The sequence below is a fragment of the Calypte anna genome, chromosome 11, assembly GCF_003957555.1.
Source record: "Calypte anna isolate BGI_N300 chromosome 11, bCalAnn1_v1.p, whole genome shotgun sequence".
NCBI lineage: Eukaryota > Metazoa > Chordata > Aves > Apodiformes > Trochilidae > Calypte > Calypte anna.
Genome location: NC_044257.1, coordinates 16,938,420 through 16,960,679, shown reverse-complemented (window position 1 = coordinate 16,960,679; position 22,260 = coordinate 16,938,420). Strand labels below are relative to the sequence as shown.

At 37.7% G+C, this 22,260-nt stretch overlaps 1 protein-coding gene across 1 annotated transcript in view; it reads right to left on the bottom strand.

Moving 5' to 3' along the window:
- Positions 1-3,302: 3,302 nt before the first annotated feature.
- USP10 (ubiquitin specific peptidase 10) overlaps positions 3,303-22,260 on the bottom strand; it is a 44,528-nt gene continuing 25,570 nt past the window's right edge. Inside the window, exons 4-14 of the mRNA XM_030457612.1 lie at positions 20,819-21,844; positions 16,370-16,461; positions 14,743-14,852; positions 14,201-14,256; positions 12,834-12,937; positions 11,986-12,085; positions 10,663-10,843; positions 6,273-6,438; positions 5,421-5,565; positions 4,202-4,267; positions 3,303-3,981 (exon numbers count right to left, since the gene is read on the bottom strand). Of these exons, the coding sequence (XP_030313472.1) occupies positions 3,794-3,981; positions 4,202-4,267; positions 5,421-5,565; positions 6,273-6,438; positions 10,663-10,843; positions 11,986-12,085; positions 12,834-12,937; positions 14,201-14,256; positions 14,743-14,852; positions 16,370-16,461; positions 20,819-21,844 (2,234 nt within the window). The 3' untranslated portion in view covers positions 3,303-3,793. The remainder of the gene's footprint in view (positions 3,982-4,201; positions 4,268-5,420; positions 5,566-6,272; positions 6,439-10,662; positions 10,844-11,985; positions 12,086-12,833; positions 12,938-14,200; positions 14,257-14,742; positions 14,853-16,369; positions 16,462-20,818; positions 21,845-22,260) is intronic.

Genomic DNA, 22,260 nt, shown 5'->3' with positions numbered 1-22,260 from the left:
CAACTTCCATTTCGTACTAAGAGAGGATTTCAACACTTGCTTTTTGAACTGGCCATTACTCATTGCTATTTCTTTAAAATAGTAAATAACACTTGTAACCTGCTCACATCATGCAGAGCTCATGTGTTCATGCAGAACTCAATGTGCTGATGCAGACTGAGCTATATTTTTCAATTTTCTTTTTGCAGCAGGAGCTCCTCCCACAGTCTTCCCTGATCCTGACAATTTTTATTATGTCTTTTATGCACAGGAAAGGTTGAAGTTGTATATCAGAACTTGAGTGCTGAGATAAATTCATTTTCTCTTTTTTTCACACCAGGTGATAAACGCAGAGCACACAGGGAAAGCACTGGGAGGTTCCACAGCTGCAAAGGAACACAGAACCATGCATCTTAACACCAAAAAAACCCTCCCTACAGCAAGAAATATAAAATGGGATGTTCTTAGGATCAAGCCACTATGGGGTAAAACTGTATTAGGTGATGAAACTGCAATTTAAACACTTTAATATTTATCACGTGTGCAGCAGCTCCAAGCAAACCTCAGCAGAAGCACAAGCACAGTGAACACTTAAAACCTCACTGATTGTGCACCAATTCTTTCTCAACCTTTTGGTTTTTTACTCTCCTCTTTTTTTTCTTCACTTTAGTCCTTCTTTTTAAGCTATTTCTGCCAGGCTGGACTCCACTCATCACAAAGAGGTGTCAGCTCCAGGTCATTTCTGAAGGCAATGAGTGCCCTCTAACAGAGAAGACTCAGCTCATTATTCATGGGAAGACAGAGAAAAAACATCTTTCTTTTCCAAAAAAAGAGAACAAAAGGCAAGATTTCAGATAGCAACAAGTTGAATTCTTTTCCATGCACATTCCCAAGTGCTGGGAAGGCCTTTTAGGGCTGCTGGCAAGCAGCAACCATCCCCTCAAATAAAATATGCAATTATTTTATTATACTTGTAACTTGCAGGCAACTCCATTACAAGCTCACCCAACTACTGGTTAAGGAAACTAACTAGTAGGAGCTTTTTGCTAGAAAATCCACCACAATTAAGAGGAGCAGACCAGCACAACAGGGTCCAACTTGTTTCTACTAAACATACCTGGTGTCTTAGCCACAAAACATTCTTGAGTGTTGTGGGTGAAAAGTCACCAGCCCATCATTTTCTCCTGTAAAATTCAAAGTTGATTGCAAGGACCTGATATCAAGTAATGTATTAATCACTGATCACCTGGAATTTTATCTGGAATATTCTTCTAAACTTGGATTAAAAGAACCTGATTTCAGACCACTAGAGATAAATACTCAATAAAGCCATAGGAAGAGACAAAAAAACAAAAGGATTTCAGCAACACAGAAAGTTTCAACCAGAGTGAACAGGACATGAATAATAACCAGTATAGAGCTGCAATTTCAGAATCCTTTCTTTTCTCTACCCCCCCTTCCTGCAACCTTCCCAGATTTCAAATTGAAAGGAAGACAAATGTCTCAGCAGGACTGGCTTTGGGTAATCCCCATCATGGGTGGCTTTCTACTGGGAAAGACAAGAAGTCCCAGCCCCTCAGCAGCCCCCTGGAATTCTGCCTTTGGGGCACCATGTCCAGAGAGCAAGCAGGAGCTGAGGTTCATCCCTGTGAGTGGCCAAAATCAAAACATGATTTGGACAGAAAATTGCTTCAGTTGGTGGAATGTCACCAAAATCAAGACCAGTTGTCTTAAGTCACAACTTTCAGATCAGAGAATACTCCCAACTTTGCTTATCCCTGAGAAAAATAACTGTGCATTTGGATATCTGAAACAGACACAATTCCATCAGGTTTTTTTCCCCAGCATCAGGATTGTGGGAGTGATTAAAAGTTAACACTGCACAATAATTCAAGAATGAACCAGCTCATTCACCTGCAGATCACCTCTAACAGCCTCACCCCAGCCATGGGGCTGGGAGCTCCTACTCACTGCTGCAGCCCTGGGGTATCACATTCATTCCCAACATGGGAATGGGAACAGCATCACCAGGAGTGATTCACAAGCAGGAAAATCCCCAAAATCACCATTCCATGAGAGAGCAGACAAGTCAGAAGGCACATGAGCAGGGCTTTCTTCAGCACACCTTATTGCTCATCCAATTCACAGGAATTTTGCTTCCAAACACTGACTGCCCTGCAGCCAGGATTTAACATCTCACCACCAACTCCTGCCAGGAAGCAGCCATGAACAACCTCCTCATCTTCCCTGAAGGGAGAAACTGGTGGCTGACTGGGCAGAAGACACAAGAAGGAAGCCCAAAGGGTGTGTGCTGGAACTGAAGGCAGTTGCACTTCTTCAGTGGTGCCCTAAGCACATAAAAACACCACTAGCATCAAATCAAGGATTAAACAACAAAGAGTTTTTTCATCCTCCAGCAGCAGGAAGCTGATCAAGGAAGTCTTTTCAACAAACTTGTCAATGAAATGGCCAGCTGGCTAAGGAAGGGAGCATTTTAATGAAAGACAAACAAAAAAACACCATCTACCTCAAAACCAACAGTGCAGGGTTTCAGGCAGGACACAGAAGGGATTCAGGCCTGGAGGTGACACATCCCCATGGATTAGACTTCCAGGCTGACTGATCTGCTCTCCCTTCCCAAGCTGAGCTCCACCTCAAGTGCTGAACAGGAACACTTCTGAAGTTTCAAGAAGCTGTAAAAGCCCAAACCATCTGCCCTTCAACCAGGGAAGGCTATCTGGGATTTGTAACACTGCCACGTGGGAGGTTTTTTTTTGTTTCCAAGGACAGAATTTACATTTCAGGAAAAACAAAACCCACACACACGCCTTAAACCAACTTTGTGACTTTTATTGATGGGCGACAACTTTATACTTCTAGATATCACTAAACTGTGTACAATTAGGAACTCAACATTATAGGAGAGCAGACAGCAAAATTAAACAAAGCAGACTTAAAGAAATATCAATCTTAATTATTTTGCCCATATTTTTTTTTTTTTTAAATTTCATGTACACAGAAGCATAAATGCAGTTTGAAATTTCTTAATAGCAATAAAGTTACAATCACCCATCTATATAGACTAACATCTTAACTCCAAATATTTGATCTGCAATGTGTACTTAAGCAGTTTCTCGTCGCACAATTATTAAAATGTGTCTTTTTCCTATCAGGAACCAGCAACTCTGCATTTTGTATGCTTGGACATTTTCTGAAGCACATAGGACCATTTCCATCTCATAGACATCGGCTCATATTTTACCACTTATCAAAAACTATTGGGGAAGCAGAGAGCACTTCTTATTTATTTTTTTTTTTATATATTTTTTTTTTTTTTAATTTTTTTACTTAAGTAAAGATAAAACATTTTCACAGAAATCTACAAGTTCTGTTGCTGGTGCAGGGTTTTCTACTACGCAATTAGAAAGTGGGAATCAAATGCAAAACCCCTTTTGCTATCTGAGGATTCAGCATTAACCCAGATTAATTTTCTGTTTGTTTTTTGTAAGTGTGTGTGTGTGTGTGTGTGTATTGTGATTCATGATACTGAGTCTTTTTCAACCAAGTGACTTCATTCTGCAAAGTCAAAAGTCAACACAAACTACGATGTGCACAAACCCAGGGTAGTTTCCTTTCATCACGCTATCCCATAGTCGCAAGGGAAAAAAAAAATTAAAAAAAAATAAAAGGAAAGGAAAAAAAAAGGAAAAAAAAAAAATCACTCAGAAGAGCATTTACAGGAGGAAAAAAGTTAGTGATAGTTGGCGTTCTACAAAGCATGTATCTTGCACACACAGCATAAAAGGGAGAGGTTTCACAGCAGGTCAACTCGGCGGTAGTACAGGAGGTAGGCTGTGCGCTCTGCAGAAGGCTTCACCACCTGGTACTGGTTGATGACTTTGACTGCCTGGTCATCAATACGTAACCAACCATTGAGACCAATCTGGAAGACATCCGTAGTGTAGTGGCCACCAGTTGCACTGTTTCCATGATGATAGACAACTGTCAAGAGAAATCCAACGTGCAGGGTTACACCAGGCTGAGAGAAACAGCCGCCAAAAAACAAACCAAGAAAACAGTTCACGTGCAACTCAAATGAAAATGTTTTCTATAAACACAGAACCTCCCCTAAAACCTGAAATTCCTGCAGTGTTGCTGCAATTCTGTGTGCAGAATTTCAATCTGCAATACAGGGAGTAGAGGCATAAAGATAAATAAATACCTGCAAAGAGCCGGTAGGTTCTTTGGCCTTTAAAAATTTTGCTTTTCACACCAGGAGATAGTAGCTCTGGAAGAGGGGAAAAAAAGTCACAAAGGCAAAGCAGTTAGCATGTTCAGAAATTCAATTTCAAAGGAATCAGTTATTTTGAAGAGAAATCAACAGTGCTATAAAGGAGGAAGTTTAATTTAAGCATCTTCTGCAGCTTTTAAAAAGGGTCATGGTTCTGATACCTGGTAATCAAGGGGATGAATTTTGAAGTTTGCTTAACACTAACTTTTATGGAAGATTAAAAAATATAAAAGATAAAATATATATAGATATAAAATATAAAAGAGAATCCATTCATTATTTTCCTTTCATTCCTGCTGCCAGACACTCACAGAATCAACTTCACATTCCAGGTCATCCTGCAATTACTCTTTCACCAGCCAATGCAAACTGTGATACTTCTAGAAATCAACATCCTGTAAGTAATTCTTAAGATAAAATAAAGTAAAATAAAAAATAAAAGAAAAAGGGTACTGTCTGAAAAAGCATGTATTTCACTTGAGGCAAAGGTAATCATCAAGTTTACTTCTTTTTTCTTACTTAACTACTGGCTGGCTAACATCCAGCTTGTCAGATCAAACCAAAATGCATTTGCTTCAGCAAGCTTCAGATCCTGGCTTTTATGCAAGCTCTCACACTCTGTACAATCAGTATCTCTTCAGGCATTTCTTAAAAGAAAGAATTTTGCTGTTTAACCTCTGTACTATGGCTTGTCTGCCTCCAGATTGCATTTTCTATAAAACACCCAGTTTCCTTTCATCAGCCACTGTTCATTACAATAATTTGCCACTTCTGGGAATGAAATCTGAAATAAAAGTATCTACTATTACTTGGCAAAAGTGTTGTGTAAGGATACACCCCCTAATTCAACAGGATCACTTCCCATTTTTGTCCTCAGGAGTCTTATATATAAACTATATCTGCAAGAAGCTCTTATTTGGCCAACCCAATGTATAGGATGTGCTAAAGATTTTTCAGAGTATTGCTATTTGCATAATGGATGCAAGACTAAACCCAGTAACCCAAATATATTCTTCCTATGAAAAAAAAACCAAGAAAAAAAGAGAAAAGCAGCATACCAGATACCAAATTACTAAGTTTCCATTCAACAATGGAAAACTGAAAGACAAATACCCTTAAAAACCACATTATTGTGTTAGAAAATCTTTACCTTTACTAATTTCCAGATCAACAGGATACTCAATATTCTTGATAAGCTTCTGGCATCCACCAGTTTTCTCATACACAAACCGCTTGAGGTGTAAAACAAGGACAGGGGGGAGTTCTTCAAGGGTCACTCTTCGACTGATCTCCACCTAACACATCCATGGAACAAAGATTAAAAGATTACTGGAAGGTAATACTTTTTTATTATTTATGTCCACAGCTTGTAAATAATACAATCCAGGTTAGAACACCAGAAAACAGTAATAATTTTAAAAATTATTTTTTAATATATTCATCGTTATCAGGAGACCTGAGCTCCCCCTCTGTAAAACATTTTTAAATGTTTTACATTTGAATAATCCATTGAAAAATACAAGTCAGACAAGTTCCAGCTATTCATTACCCATGAATCAGAAGGTTAGTATCAGTTAAAAGCCATTTTACTCATAATTGTATCTACCATTGCCACAGTTCACCCTGTTCATCTAATATGCAATAAAATCTCCAACCAATTCACCCCATTCATCTAATATCCAATAAAATCTCCAACCAATTACTACACCAACTCAGAAAACTTATTTACAGTTTGTTTTGTTTAAGAGTTTTGTTTAAGAGTTTTGTTTAAGAGTTTTGTTTAAGAGTTTTGTTTAAGAGTTTTGTTTAAGAGTTTTGTTTAAGAGTTATCTCTCTTCCTTTCAGTGTAATACACCTTACCCCTGCAGGACACTTTGAAAAGGTCAGTACCTCTCTTGTCAACATGAACAACAGTGTTGAAGTAACTTTGTAAAATAAGAGCTGTATAAAAAGCCTGTTAAAAAGTTTCATGTTGGACTCTTCACAGGTCAACAGGACCCACCTCTTGCTTAGTTTTTGTGGTATAACCCTGGACAGACTCTCTTGCCACCAAACTTTCCAATGCATCTTGGACTGTGCGGATCTTGTCTGACTGGATATCCAGTTGCAAGGTGAAGAAAGGTTGCAGTGTAGCAGACTCCTTAGAACTCTGTTGGTAAACAACAGATCTGTGGAAACAAAATAAAAGGCAATAAAGCAGAGTGTTTTTCATCAGTATAGAAGCTTCAAGGAAGAATGGCACAGAAGTCTACTCCATTTATAATTAATCCCAAACAATACACACACATACAAAGGTTAAGCAGAAGTGTCAACAATATGAATCTGAATTAGCACAATTTAAATGAGCTTCACATCCCCTGAGAGCATAATGAATGGGATTTTAGTTGAAGTGTTTCATTTATGCATGGAGTGAAACAGCTATTGGGTAAGCAAAGCCACTGGAATTCTTGATAACACTTTTTAAAATATTCACCTCCAGACTCAAGAGTTTTGAAATTATGTTTTCCAACAGATCTTCAGAACTGCAAAACATTAATGCTTACCTAGCTGTATGTCCTGTGAAAAATACAACTGATTCCAGGTTCTCTAATACAAACAGACAGATTTTTTTGACACTTCACTAAGACCAATTTCAGAGTGATTTTAAATTGTTTGCCTAAATCTCGCCATAGGAAATATAAAATATGCTCCTTTGAGGACTGGCATTTCCTTTTCCTCCCATCCTTTTCTGTGCCCAGACTTTGTCCATGTACTCCTTTGTACACACACTGGAGTCTTTTGGAAAACTGGCAGAAGTAACAACTTAGGGCATGAGAGCATGTTTCCTGTTTTTTGGGGTTTTATTTTTGTTTGAAGTGCATTCAGTGGCAGCCCTTAAGAAGCCTGGCTTGGTGATCATTGGTGCAGTGAGACATTACACTCTTCAGCCACACCACCACTGCACTGAGTGGACTCCTCCTGATTTCCCTTTTTCTTAAACTATGCTGAAAACTTCAAAAACATCAAACGCAGCTCAAGAATTTTTTTTTTTCCTATTTATTTTGAAAGCAGCACTTACATTAAAAAGCTCCAGCTGCTGCAAAAACGTGGCTTTATGAAGCAAAAGAAATAATTTAATTATTTTGTTACATTTGTTACAGTGCCTTACTAAGCTTGAAAATAGTAAGAGAGTTAATTTAGCTGCAATCATAGAATCATAGAATGGGCTGGGTTGGAAGGGACCTCAGAGATCATCGAGTCCAACCCTTGATCCACTCCCCCCGTGGTTCCCAGCCCATGGCACTCAGTGCCACATCCAGGCTCTTTGGAAAGATCTCCAGACACGGAGAATCCACTACTTCCCTGGGCAGCCCATTCCAATGCCTGATCACCCTCTCCAAAAGAAATTCTTTCTCATCTCCAACCTAAACCTCCCCTGGCACAACTTGAGACCCTGCCCTCTTGTCTTGCTGAGAGTTGCCTGGGAAAAGAGCCCAACCCCCCCCTGGCTCCAACCTCCTTTCAGGGAGTTGGAGAGAGTGATGAGGTCTCCCCTGAGCCTCCTCTTCTCCAGCCTCAACACCCCCAGCTCCCTCAGCCCTTCCTCACAGGAATTCTGCTGGATCCCTTCACAGCCTCCTTGCTCTTCTCTGGACCTGCTCCAGCACCTCAATCTCCTTCCTGAGCTGAGGGGCCCAGAACTGGACACAGGACTCAAGTTGTGGCCTCACCAGGGCTGAGCACAGGGCCATGACACACTCTGAATTCACCAGCAGCTCCACAGAATGATTATCTTGTATTTCTCACAGCTCAAGACAACCTGCTGTGAAATTCTACATCGCGAGGACTGCAACCACTTCCAGCTCAATCCAGGCAGTGATGCTGAAATCTCTCCAGGTCATGCACAAAATGTTAACGTACAGGTTTAACTCCTATTAAAAGAGCCCCTTTGATTGAGGTAAAAGCCCTGAAGCACCAACGGAAAGCCAGGATGTCTTTTTCCTCTAAAGGATATAAATTTACCCATATAGAGAGCATATGAAAAACAGCTGCATCTTTATTTCAGTTTAACACTTCCTCCCTGGCTATATTGAAGGACAAATCCTTCAAGACACGGCAAGCACCGTGGGGTTTCATCAAACAAACCCTTCCCTGTGTAATCCTTCCTGCTTTTGGATGCACTTCCCAACCCCCTGTCAAGCTGTAACTGCTTTTGAGTGAAATAACCAAGAGAAAAATGCTAACTCCAACTGCTTTCAAGTCCACGTATTAAAGATTTAATCCAAAATACCAATAATATTCTGGAAAGATGATTTTCAGGAAAAAACATTGAAGAAAATTATTAGACATTAAGTTGCAACATTTTTTTTCAAGACACTTCATTCAAAAAGGAATTAATTTCACAGCAAAACTTTTGCTGGACTGTTTTCTGTATCAATATCTCTTATTAGAAAAAAATTAAAATTTTATTGCTCAAGGGAAAATGCATAATTTTAAATAATTATTCTTGACCACTGGAAGAAGTCTACAGTAGGAATTTTTTCAGGAAAACAGGAACTACCCATCACTACCCTGCCTAAACTACAACAATGTAACTGAGGCATTTTCTTTCAAAATATCAGTATGTTTGAAGGGGAAATGCTGGTGCTCCTTACAGAAATATTTAGCAGACTTCTAACTAGCTTGCATAGCTAATATTTGAAATTCACACAAGCTGGGAGTCAAAAGGCTCCTCTGCACACGAACAAACCAGATCCTGACAGAACTATTTCTTCAAACCTGAGCATTTATGTCTCACATTGCATAATAAAATGGTTTGGTTATTTTTAAGCAATTATGCTTAAATAGGCATTAAATAGACAATTAAAACCCCGAGGGCAGCATCAAGTTTCCCAAGCCAAAAGATGCCAATTCAAACTACTTTTTCCTAGCTGCTTTTTCCATTTGATTTTACCACTTTCTGATGCTTTCATTTAGCAGACTTCTGCAGTCAATTCTATATTCAATTCTGTATTCAACCTTTTCTACCTCCACCCTCAGCCTCACAGGATGAAGCTTTCCAACATCACAACCTGGGATACTGTTTCTGCAGTAAATTGTGTGACCTAGTTTGGAAGCTAAAGAAAATGGGTGTGGTGACAGCAGACAACAGATGTTGGACTGGAAGTTGTGGTTGTGTTGCTCAGGGCAAATTCTTCCTTTTTTTTTTTTTTTTTTCAGTATTACCTTTGCTTTATGCCATTTTATGTGGACTTCTAAAGAGACAGAGTCTTCTTAGTATTCTTCATTTTAAAACTAATGGAATCATGGAGAGATCTAAACAATTCTGATCATGATAAACACACTAAGGGGATGAACAATACTTTTGGGCACATGGAAATGCCATTAAAGCAGAATTTCACCAATACATAGAAAAATCTGTCTGCCAATTCCTATGGAAAATATCATCTTATTTGCCAGCTGTCTGACTCAAATCCCCAGAGAATCATTTCAGTGCATTTCACAGGCAGAAGGCACTGGCCCACGTTATTCACACCTCTAGACTGAATACCTGGCAACTCAGGGAGTCAAACACCAGCAATTAAGTGTCTGTCTCCAATTTAAAAATAATTCTTCCAGTCTAGCATTTTTGTTTTGGAATACGTTTTTAGCAAGTGTTTACCTTGCTTTCATTTGAAATTATACATTTCTCCAAACAAGTCATCAGGCTTCCTTTCCAAAAAATACTCTCTCAATATCTACTTTCTGCTTTCATCTGGTATCAGACCTGCCTATCAGTGATGTCCCCCATTCTTTTCATTCCTGTAACATCTTGTAGTAATTTACATTTTCCCAAACCTTTTTTGCCTATAACATTTATTAGCTGTTACACAAAACTTTCCTGCCTGATTGGAAGTACAAGGGTCTAGATAACCAAGAGTTTGCAATTTTGTATTTCACTTCACTGACCAGATTTAACTCTTAGATCTCACTAAACCTTAGTTTACTTATTTACAAGATGAGTCAAGACTCCTCAGAGGTCAGAAGGATTAGGTGGCTCTGCAGTGGTTTGGAATTGTAAGATATCAATATACAAAGCATACATATTTCAAACTCCTCTATATGTAACTCAGGGTTTTTGTTTTCCAAACAGTCTGTTGTTTTCAGACACTTAGGATTCAGACTCTACAGTAAGTCATAAAATCATCTGATCTTCTGATCATTCTGTCCCACCTTCTGAACCCTCTCTTGCATAATAAAAACTTCATGGTAGAGATGTTCACCTCCCCTGGCTTAAGCAAAATGTCTAAAACTTCCTTCTATCCAATGACCCAATAATGGTAAAACATACAGAAAGCAAAGCAGGAGAATATGTTACTTGAAAAGGCAAAGCAGGCTACAAGCTCAGTAACTGTTATGAAAAAGTACTGTACCTTATGTGACCACCAAAAATATCAGTAATTGGAGTCTGCACAAAGTCTGCCTGTCGAGTGACTGAGGATTTGTTGCGAGGCCCCACTTGCTCCCACTCATCCTCACTGCCTTCCCCTTCCTCATCTTGCTCCTCTTCCTCATGAACAGTCTGAGCTTCAGGACCATTGGAAACTGGGAGTTCTTAAATTACAGAGGGAAAAAAAAAACAGTTGGCTTTTGTTTTTTTTTACAAATAAAACATGTATGCAGGCAAAAAAACCCCAATACAAATAATTTTCAGAGAATTAAATGTTTTTGTAGATGACAGAATTTAGAAAGGCTCACTCATAGCAGGACACACATTAACAGAACACAGCTCTCTGATGACTGGATAGAAACAGATGAAGTTTTCCAGCAAAGTTGGAGATATTTTTAGTAGTAAATTTATGGTGTAGAAAATTAGAAAGCCCAGTGTTATTCTGGAATCACAATTATGCCATTATTGAATGCAACTCCTTTCCTGCACAGATATTTTACAGGGAACCCAAGGCTTAGCAAATATTTTCTTTCCAAGTGCCAAAGTCAGGAGGCTATAAACCACACACAGCTGAAGAACAAAATACAAAATGATCACATGGAATCACCAGTAAAAAAATCACCCTACTAAAGAGAAATGGGTTAACTAATGATCTTAATTCTGTACTTTGCTAAGACTGTTTATTTTTCATTTTTAATAGGAAACCTGAACATGAAGCCACTAAAATAAAATGACATTTTAGTCTTTGTCAATAAAAATTCTAAAACAATTTCATATGTTCTGTTTTATATTAGATATTTAAATATTAATTAGATTTTTATATTAGATATTTAAAATAGCCTTACTCAACAGTGGTTTAAACACAAAAAACCTCACTGATGTATTTCTGAATTGACAGGATAAGAGCCAAAATGCCAGGAAACACCTGACAAATAATCAAATCATGTTCAGTTGAGCTCAGAAAAAATCTGTAATACATAAAATGCTTTGCTTAGGAGGACCAGGTATGACACTATTACTGTCTTTCAGAGTACTTACAGAATAATGCTTTTCAGAATACCCAGTAGCACTTCAGATCATTTGTAAATTGGACAGAATGGACTCATTTTATTCTCTGGGTATTTATAAATATTATTTGCTAATGTCTCTGAGTTCCCCAAGACATGTACCCCTAAATCATCTACTCCAAACATTCTCTGTATTACAGAATCACCACCAAAAAAAAAGAGAATATTTGAAAGAAATTTAAGTTTTCTACAAAAAGAAAAAAAAAAACAAACCACAAAAAAAGCAACCCAACACTAACTTTCATTAGGTGGAGAGAGAAGTTTCTTTAGGGTCAGCATTTCTTCGTGTAGTCCATTGAGGATAAATCCCAAGTATTCTTCAGCATCCTCTTGCCTGCCCTGAATAAAATATGTTGGTTTTTTCAGTTATATGGCATTTTCATGGTTTTAGTTTAACAGGAAAATTTTGACACTGAACATCAAGTTTTCTCCTAATATTTGAGCTAATGTACCAACTACTCAGAACTCAGCCTAAGCTGTAAAGTCAAATAAAGTTTAAATTCTACTATAACAACTCCTCATTTTTAACCAGTTATAAAGGAACCTGCACATTAATTGGTAACTTGCTACAAATGTAAGCTTGAGCTGGATACAAACATTCCTGCATTCTCCTCAATACAAATTTGATTTAAGATGAGAGTTGACAATTATGTTTTGTTATTACTTTTAGAAGTAATATTAAAAGTTTCTGTCTTATCAAGGTAAAATCAAGAGATGGTGTCAATTATTAACTCTCCTTTACTTTGAAACTAAACCTGAAATAGTGTTTTGAAGTCTCTGCTGACCTGCAACCATTCCAAACCAAATCCCAAGCAGGAAAAAACCCTGCTTATTTCTTAAACATGAATAATAGGTACGTTTGTTACAAAAAGAGATGTTCCAACTGTATTTTTTTCATTTTTCTGACATATCACACTGCCAACTTGTAATTAACATCTTCCCATCATTTAAATCCCAAGGCTTCACTATACTGAATCATCAGCTACTCAGTTTTAGTGGACTTGAGGCACAAAAGCTGATGTATGGCTTCACACTGGCTTAATGGCAGTGGTTGCAATCACAGAAGTCCAAGATTTGGAGGTCCCACCTTTTCTGACAGACTGGACTTTATAACTGTCAGCAATCTGTAAATGTAAGTAGGCTCAAAGGCAGCTCCTGGTCTGATGTCCCTCACAATTTTCTCACCTAAAGCTGCAAAGCAAAGAGAAGTACATATAAATAGCAAGATAGAGAAGGTTTTCTACATTATACCTTAACATTCTCTTCACACATCACTAGATTTTGGAATTTGAAATGATTTTTATTACAAGTTTAGTGACTCAAGCTCAGAATTTGTAAGATACAACTCTTCTTATCTATAAATTAAAAAAAAAAAACAAAGCAAAAACATTCTACATCACCCTGCACAGACTTACAGATTGTCTGGAAAAGTTAGAACTCTCTTTTTATAGTCAGCATTCTGAAGAATAACACAAATGTCCATAACCATCACAGAAGAACAACTCTGGTTCTGTTTAATTTTTTGTATTCAAAGAGCAGTTCCTTACATCTTTTAGATCTATGTAATCCTAAGAGATCACCTTTCCTCACTGCAGGAATAAAAAACCAAAACCCAAACAAGATTGAGTTGGACAGAATGCTCAATCTGATGGCAAAATGAGGCCTCAGAAACTGTATTTGAAAACCACACAATACAATCAAATGCCCTAGAAGTATAATAAGTTGGATGAGACAGTAAAATATGTTTTACAGAAACAAAACTTAAGCACCAAACCACAGAAATGTCTGAACTGTTTGGAAACCAGCTCCTCATGGTATTTTCTGATGATGTTACATAAACACAACCCTGAAACTGGTTTTTTGTTTCTGTAAGTTTGTAATACAAGAGATTTGGTTTAGAGATTAAAAGTATGAAACCCACGAGACAATTTATTTGCACTAAAAGATGTTCAGTTCCTCACTACATCCCATAACTGATCATAAACAGGTACTAACAAGGATCATACACTTCATGGCCCCATTTTGTTCCAAATGAATGGGAGTGTTCAGTATTTAAGGAAGAATGACTCAATTGATCAAGCTATAAAACCAAACAACTGGCAACATGTGGAGATACGACACTGCCTATCAAATGAAATGTTCTTAGAATACATCTTAAAAATTAAATTAACCTTCAACAAAAACTATTCTTAGTCCATTTGTCAACTGATGTACTAAAAAGAAAGAAAAATGTATGGTTTCTCCATATGAATAACCAATAGGGAAGAGTGTAACACTGACAGAAAAGCAACAGATACTTCTTAAGACATCAAGATAATCCCAAAAGTTGGAAGAGTCATGCAGGAGATCAAGCACCAGTATTTCAAGGTCTTAAGTACATGACACAATGCAGATCCTTACCCCAAAGCCTTCTTATCATGTTTTTAAGGCTTCTCTCCCCCTACTCCCACTCACCTTGTTTTGCTTTAGGAGGTACAGGCATATTAATGAACTCATTCATTAAACGAACACTGCAACAGAACGGAAGGAACAACTACACATGAGCAGCAAGTTAAGACTTAGAAGGACAAAAAATAAGATTAGATCATTGTCATTACTGACTGCCAAAAAAAAAAATCATCACAGAATATCATAACGAAGTCTAAGTAAAGTTCAGACATAAAAATTAACCTGATCATTGCTCATGAAACCAAGGTATTGGGTTAGTTCTTGCAGCTCTCACAGTTCACTTATGCATATTAAGCACTATTTAAAACTGATACTCCTCAAGCAACAGGAAGCATCTTCCTGCACTAGTGAAGCAACTGTAAAATACCAAGCTCATTATAAAAGCCACATATCACCCAAAAAAACACACACACAAAAAAAAAAAAAAGACTTCGGGATACAGGTCAACTATCAACAACTCCAGCAAACAGTAATTTGTTAGGTGTTTCTGAATGAGCTTAGTCAGGTGAGAGATTTTATTTATTATTTGTTTTTAAGAAGCTACTTACAAACTGTCTATCATTGGTGTTGAGGTACACGGCCGCTGCGATTTTGAAAACATTGGAATGGACTTCATTAAATGATACATGGGTGGGCAAGCAACCAAGGCTTGCAGGGTCTATGCCATGGCATTAAGGAAACACTCAGAAAAGGTAATCTGCATATTAACCAAATATTCATTTATATTTAAAACTATATGCAAAGTAAGGCTTTATTATGTAGAGCAATGAATAAACTGGAAGAGGCGGCTGGACTTACATCAATCATGTACAGAAGTTACACTAAAAAAATCCCAGCATCTTGTAACAGTCAGTGATTTCACTGACATCTTAACAATGTCAAAAACTCAAAAATTAAAGAGGAAGGAAATGTTCAGTGGAGGACCAGCACAGGAGAAGAACTTTCACAGGGAAGACTTAAACAAAACAAGTGAAAACTTGTATGTTTTCTGAAAAGAACGGGAGAAGGCAACAGTTAAAGGTGATGATTCAGCCTCATAATCAAGCTCTACCAAAAAAAAAACCCAAAACAAACTGCTGTGATGTGAAACATTTTGAAGTGCAAAGAACAGTTTGGAGCAACCAGTAAAACTACAGTGTACATTGAAAGAAAACTTCAAAAACATCAAAATCCATAAAAAACCCAGTGTTGCTTGGTGAGAACAGTGAACAGAGGAAATGTGTAAGAAGACTGGAGAGGCAGGGAAGTGATCTCCACAGCCAAAGTTATGTCAGCTTGATCCCTAGAGTATGAAAAACCTGAGTTACAAAATCCTGTACAACATTTTAAGACTGGGGGAAAAAAAAAACCAAAAAAAACCCCAAAAAAGGAAACTACTACATACAATCAGATGAGTGAAGAACTGGCTCTGTAAGATAAAAACTGATCTTTAAAGCAGAATCACTGCTTTTAAGCAGTGATTTAAATTATTTGATGGTCTCAAAGAGGTCAAAAGATTCTGCAATGATCAGTCTTGAAACTGGTCATAATATGTTTTCCCTAGCAGTTAAGGTATCATAGTTGTCATTTGCAGTGAGCTATTGCTAACACAGGAGATACATATACAGCAATTAAAAATTATTAATAACTAACAGCACTGAAGAAGGAAGATTTCTGTTACCCAAGGCAGAAGTTATTTTTGCAGGGAAACACAATTCTAATATATTAAGAATGAGCTAATCTTCCATCCCATTGTAAAAGGATTAAACACTGCATTTACACAAGTGATACAGCAACAGAAAACCAAATTATCCACTTACCTAACAGCCAAAACAATGTCCAAGAGTAAGAAGAGTTACAGAAGAGCAATACCCACTTAAATTAATGCATAAAGTGGCATGAGTAGAAATTACAATGGTTTTGGTCATGAGAAATTTACAGCTCTCAAATATTTTAAGAAAAGGTTACAGAGAGAAACTGCAAACTAGATTCAGGGGAACTCTGGACAAGATTCAGTGACCCAAAATACCCCAGAATTTCTAGATGCTACCCTTAAAACATTTTATCTGCAGTAGCAGGACATGGAAAGACAAAGACACTTATAAAATACTTACCAGAAGAAGCCAGAAAAACTCTGACAAATACAAAATACAATTTTTAACTTAAGTGTATTAATTTTTTCCAAGGTAAGGATACAGCATTGATGTAGCACCAGTTTCCTTTGTTGATCAGCCCTCGGGGTTGCAAAGACACTGGTTTATGTATTAGCCTTACATTTTCCAGTATTTCTGCAGAATAAGAGACAGTAAAGTGAGCATCAATAAAACGCAGACACCAGCCATCAAAACAAGTATCAATAGATAGATTACATATTACAAGGTTTCCAGAAACATCCAGAAAGTTTTTGCTCATCCTTCAAATCAGATGTATTTCTTCCACTGAAGACACCCTGGAATTTGGGTCAGGAGGATGATGGTACCAAAAATTATCATTTTAAAACTGAGAAGACCTGGTTATTTTCTTCCTTTCCTAAAATCAGGTGCTTCATTGAGATGTATATACACATATATAGATATAAAATTCCATTAGCCACCTATGCCAAGAATTCTATGAAGTATTTCCTAAATTATTTTGCTTTGAAGGAAAATGAAACTGATGCAGCAACAGTCCCACTTTACAAGTTTCAACATACACTAGCTACAAAAATATCTTGGAGCAAACAGGCCAGATCTTAACATGGTCTTCTAAAGAGGATACTTTATTCACTGGTACAAGACTTCCAACATCTACATGATAACAGACTTAAAAAATATCATGCCTTCTGCTTCCCTCCTTTCAAAACCTTCAGTGATGGCACAAGTAGAAAACTTAGAAACCACTGCACATAAGTAAGGAGTTCTTCCAGGAAGCCTGACCTGTTATTTAGGTACCTAAATAAAAACTCTTTAAGGGAAAATATTGAATCTGGTATATTCTGAATTTACAAAATAAGGACAAGATGTATATAATGCAAAACAAAACATGAAAATAAACATAGCAAATGTTTACCAAGCTATTTATTTATTTTTATAATAAAAGCGAGGCCTCTAAAGCCTGTATGTGCTACACTGCAAAAACCTGAGTGAGCTGCTCACTAAAGGACTATCTGAACAGACAACAGGACCTGGATGGAAAAGCAGAGGCACAAAGCCAAAACACTAGGTACAGGAAATGGAAGAATTGTAAAAAAAAAAAAGAATATCTATGTCCTTCTACTTCCAAATTATCTCTTTACCTATACGATCATATTTCCTGCCAGTTCCAACCAAATAAAAACACAGATAAAACCGAAACCAGCAAACCAACAATTAAATCAGTCCTTGATTACACAGAAAATCTGATACTTAAAAGGGCAGACAGCAAAAACATAGGAAAAGGAGGATGTTAGCACTTAGCACAGATGCAGATGAAAACCTTTCTGTGAGTGCTGGAGTGTGTTTTTTTTAAATTACTAATGCTTAAATAGCTCAAGATACATTGCTAATGCAGCCAAGTGTAAAAGGTGTGGTGCAGACATACAATCTTTCTGTTAATAACCAGCACTGGTGAAAATTAGGACAAAAATGAAGTGTCTATTTTTAAAGTCTACCAATAACTTTTTTATGTTAACTCTATTCTTTCCTATGACTAGGAAGGACCTTTAGCATCCTCTTGTGGTCATAAATCTGCATTCTAAATAATGTCTAGAGAACTTGCAATGAGTTTTGTTTCTTTTAACAGAAAGAATTATTTTAGTGTACAGAAATTACTTGCAATACCACATTTTCACCTCACAACTAAAATTTACCCATAAACTAAAAGAATTTTCACAAGAGTGTTAGAAGAAAAAGACACTGAAAACCACAGCAAAACTTAAAATTCCAAAATCTGGTGTAAAGCACATGACAGCAGATAGGAATAATTCATGTTCTCTTTGGTGAATACTGATATGTGAAGCATAACCTTGACCTAAGAATATGTCTAGAATATTATTATATCATTTAGTAAACATTTTATCATTATATCATTTAGTCTTTTAGTAAGCAGAAAACATTTTGTTCATTCACGAGGTGGTATTACAATTATCAATACAAAAAAAAAAACCCAAATCACAGTAATTTTCTAATCATTTTAAGTCCAAGTAGTAACTCTGATACGTGGGAAGTGAAGCCTGAGAGTCTATTTTTCACTAAATATGGACTATTTAGAACCTTGCTATAAAATGAATTATTAAAACACATTAGCCACTTGCTAAGTTAACTCCAGTATTTTTTTCTCATCACGATTAACATGAATATTGGGATTTATTTATTTTCTATTCCTCATCTTCATCTCCTTGTCTACTTTTCATTTACACTTGAGGACTAAGAAAACACAGACCTTGCAAAGTGAATCAAGTAGCATCCAACTGTCTTCAAGGTGCCTGTGAACCATCAACCTCCCTTGTAGCAAATGATGAAATTAAGGCACAAGGCAGCAATTTGTCCCTGGAATAAGTTACTTACCTTCTTGTTTCCTGAGCACATGCTCTAAATAAAAGCTGTACAGAAAGGTCTCAGTGCTCCAGCATTAAGCCAGAAGATTTGGGAATTTCACTTGAAAAGCAACAGGACAAAAGAAAACGACCTCAAGCTGTGCCAGGGGGGGTTAAATTTGCATTAGGAAATATTTCTTCCAAGGGTTTGTCAAGCACTGAACAGGTTTCCCAGGGCAGTGGCTGAGACACCATCCCTGGAGCTATTTCAAGGAGGTGTAGACTTGGTGCTTAGGGCCATGGTTTAGTGGTGGACTTGGGTTCACAGCTGGACTGGATGATTTAAAAAGGTCTTTTCCTACCAAAATGATTCTAGGTACAAATGAGAGCAACAGATCTGTCTGGAAATCATAGAATGAACTCTTGTAACACTTTTTGGAGTCAGGGTGTATGGACAAAGCAGTATTTTACAAACAAACAGGACAGAAAATATCAGGGGGAAAAAAAAGAAAAGAAAAAGAACAGACAATAAAACAATTCAACTCTTTCCACAGAGCAAAGTGTTGATTACATGGCATTCAGATCTTCAAGTGAACCTTTTATATCAAAATCAACAGCATCTGCACTACAGGAACTGCAGCAATGTGACTCCTACCCAAATCAGCTGCAATAAGATCAATTCCTTCTCACTGGAAAAGGATGCATACTCAGATTATTCCTCTGCAAAGCCACAGAGCTAACAGTGAATGTGCAGAAGAAAAAGTGCATAAAAGTTACACTGCAATTTTAATACATTAATAACAAAATAAAAAGCTCTGCTCCCACCTGGTGGCAAAAAATAGTACAGAAACAGTAGGTCTAGAAAGCTATGTTAAAGCTGAAGCAACTTGGGCAAGATTTAAAAAAAAACTATGACAAGCAGTTCTAAGCTTTAAGTTTGTCCCAAAAGAGTTTCAAGTTCAAATTCATTACTAAACAACAGCTTAAGATTTTAAGGGTACAACATACTCCACATGTATGGGTTCATGAAAACCATAACCACCTGCTTCTACACATTTCTGTATTAGTTAACTGTGTTTGTTATAGCTGAGTGAAAAATACACAGAATTATTCCAGCAGCTTTCCTGTCAACAGACAATTTTAAATAATAATATTTTTGCTGAGTACGAGGGAATGAGAGGAAGGCATAAACTTATGGGTATCCTAAATGGAAATCTCCAGGCCAGCTTCTGGTTAAGAGTAGAAAACTTTGACTTGAAGCTGTTACACACAAAACATTGTTGTATTTGTGAGTCTGGAGCATAAAAAGCAGGATTCTGCACAAGCCTTTTCACACAGAGACTATGCCACAGATTTAAAGTAATTATTTTTGTTCCAACAGTCATCAGTCAGTGACACAAAATGCAACCAACTGGGTATTTTTCTTCATGTTTCCTGGCTCTATCTGTTAAGATGATCTCATGCACATTCTAGTATTTCCCATTAGAACAAGTATGACAGGGGTCAAAGCCTTTGCCTCCCCTGGTGTGCCCTCTGGACAGTTTCTTAAGGTTATCTTGAACAAGCTATAGCTTGCACTGGTTCTGGATACAGTAATATCATTGATAATGGTTAAAGATAATTCTCCAAAATTTCAAAGACATTCCTCTTAAACAGCAAACCAATAAATAGCAGAATTTTTGAAGCAGGGCCTATTCAGATGTTACAATTAAGCTACTGCCAGGGCCCAGTTATTTTGGCATAAATATTAATACTTTTCCCTTCTTGTAATGTAGCACATTACAAGAGTATGAATACTGGGTAACAGAACACAATTTTCATCACAAACATTTCTAACTTGTTCTCCCTACTACTGGCTGTAGCAGCACACAGCTGAAAGCAACCAGGCCTAAAATCACAGGCACTGAACATACTGTTTGTCAAGCAGCAATAGTTTTTCTGCATCTGAGATAATAACACAGTAATGTCTCACTGGAATGTTTACTCAGGGGTACAGGGCTTATTAAAATTACAAGTTTCATAGCAGTGTTTGACCAGTTAACTTATTAAGAGCATTAACAGAGGAATCTTCTCTATCCATACTGCACACTCCTGTTTACAAGCAGCTTTAATACCCTTCCAGTGTAACATCCACTCGTGTGTGTTAACTATACCTGCAATCTTTATGGCTACAGGATCCTCTGAAACTGGAACAGGTCCCTCTTTGACTTCAACTTGTTTTTCAGGGACCAGAGTAGCTGTGGCAGGAGGGGTATACTTAGTCTCAACATAGACCACAGATGTGGAAGCAGAGGGCTTGGAATTGTGAAAAAGACTAGCCCACGATTTTGCAGGCTGATTAACAGGGACTGATCCTGCAACAGGGACTGTTGCCTCAGTAGTAGGTGAAGCTTCCTCAGCCTTAGCTTGGTCTGAGTCAGTGCTTTCCACAGTGTGCAATTCTACCCCATTGGCAGCTGTGTCCTCCCCAGAGGATTCAAGTGTTTGTCCATTAGTTACGCCAAGATTTTCAGTAGTATCAGTACCAGCATAAGACTGTACAACAGCTGTCCTTAAAGGGCTACCTCTGCCAGTCTCTGAGGGGATGCAAAACTGTTCAGAATTAGGAACACGGCATACCTCAGGCTGCCCTGCAGTCCTGGTATTGTCTAGTGTGCTAGAAACAGAATCATCAGAGACAGCTTCATTAATGAAGTCCACAGAATTGTCCGGGCTGTTGCAAGTCCTTGGTGTGGCCAGGGAGGGAATGTCTCCCGTCAGTTCCGTATCCTCCGTGCTTATACTGTTGAGTCCTGATGAGTTTGCATGGCCATTTACAAGAGCTTCTGTGGGAGCGAGGCCATCGCTGCCATCTTCCAAGTAACTGTAGTAGCCAGGAGGTCTTTTTTTCTTCTTTTTCCTTTCCCTTTGCCCCAGGCCCCCAGACAAGCCATCGGTTTCAGCGTTGGAGCCGCTGTCCAAAGCGAGGGTGGGGTCGGTGAACTGGCAGTCGATGGAGTTGTAGTTGGTTTCACTGAGAGAATCATCAGGGGGTTTCTGAGCAGGTGCACAACTGAGAATGAATTCTGGAGCCTGAGGATTCAGAGTACTTGAAATACTGTAGTTGGTGTTATTTAGTACAGATGACTGTGTCTCGATAACTTCATTAACACCAAATTCGATTCTCTGATACTCTTCCCCTGGAGGAGACAAAACAAACCTCAGTTAGAGAATGACTTCTAACTAAAAAGCTACAAAATCAAACTCCAAATGTTCTCCTCCAACTCACAAAACAAACTACAATCCCTCAAACTACAATGATTCTTAGTCTGTATCTTAATCCTGAGGAATACAGTTTTCCTCAAGACAAGTGTGATTCAGGTTTTCTCAGGGTTTGTTCTATTCCAAGTCCTGACCCAGTTCCTGCAGACAACACCTATTAAATTCACCTATTAAGAATAACAATTCAAACCCTATGACTTCAGCAATATTCTGCACTAAGGTAATTACTGGATTATTGTGTATAAAATATGGTGCAATATTTAACTCCACACTACTCCTATAGCCAATTACAAAATCCAGGTGTTCACCTGTTTAAATCTTAAAAATAAATCCT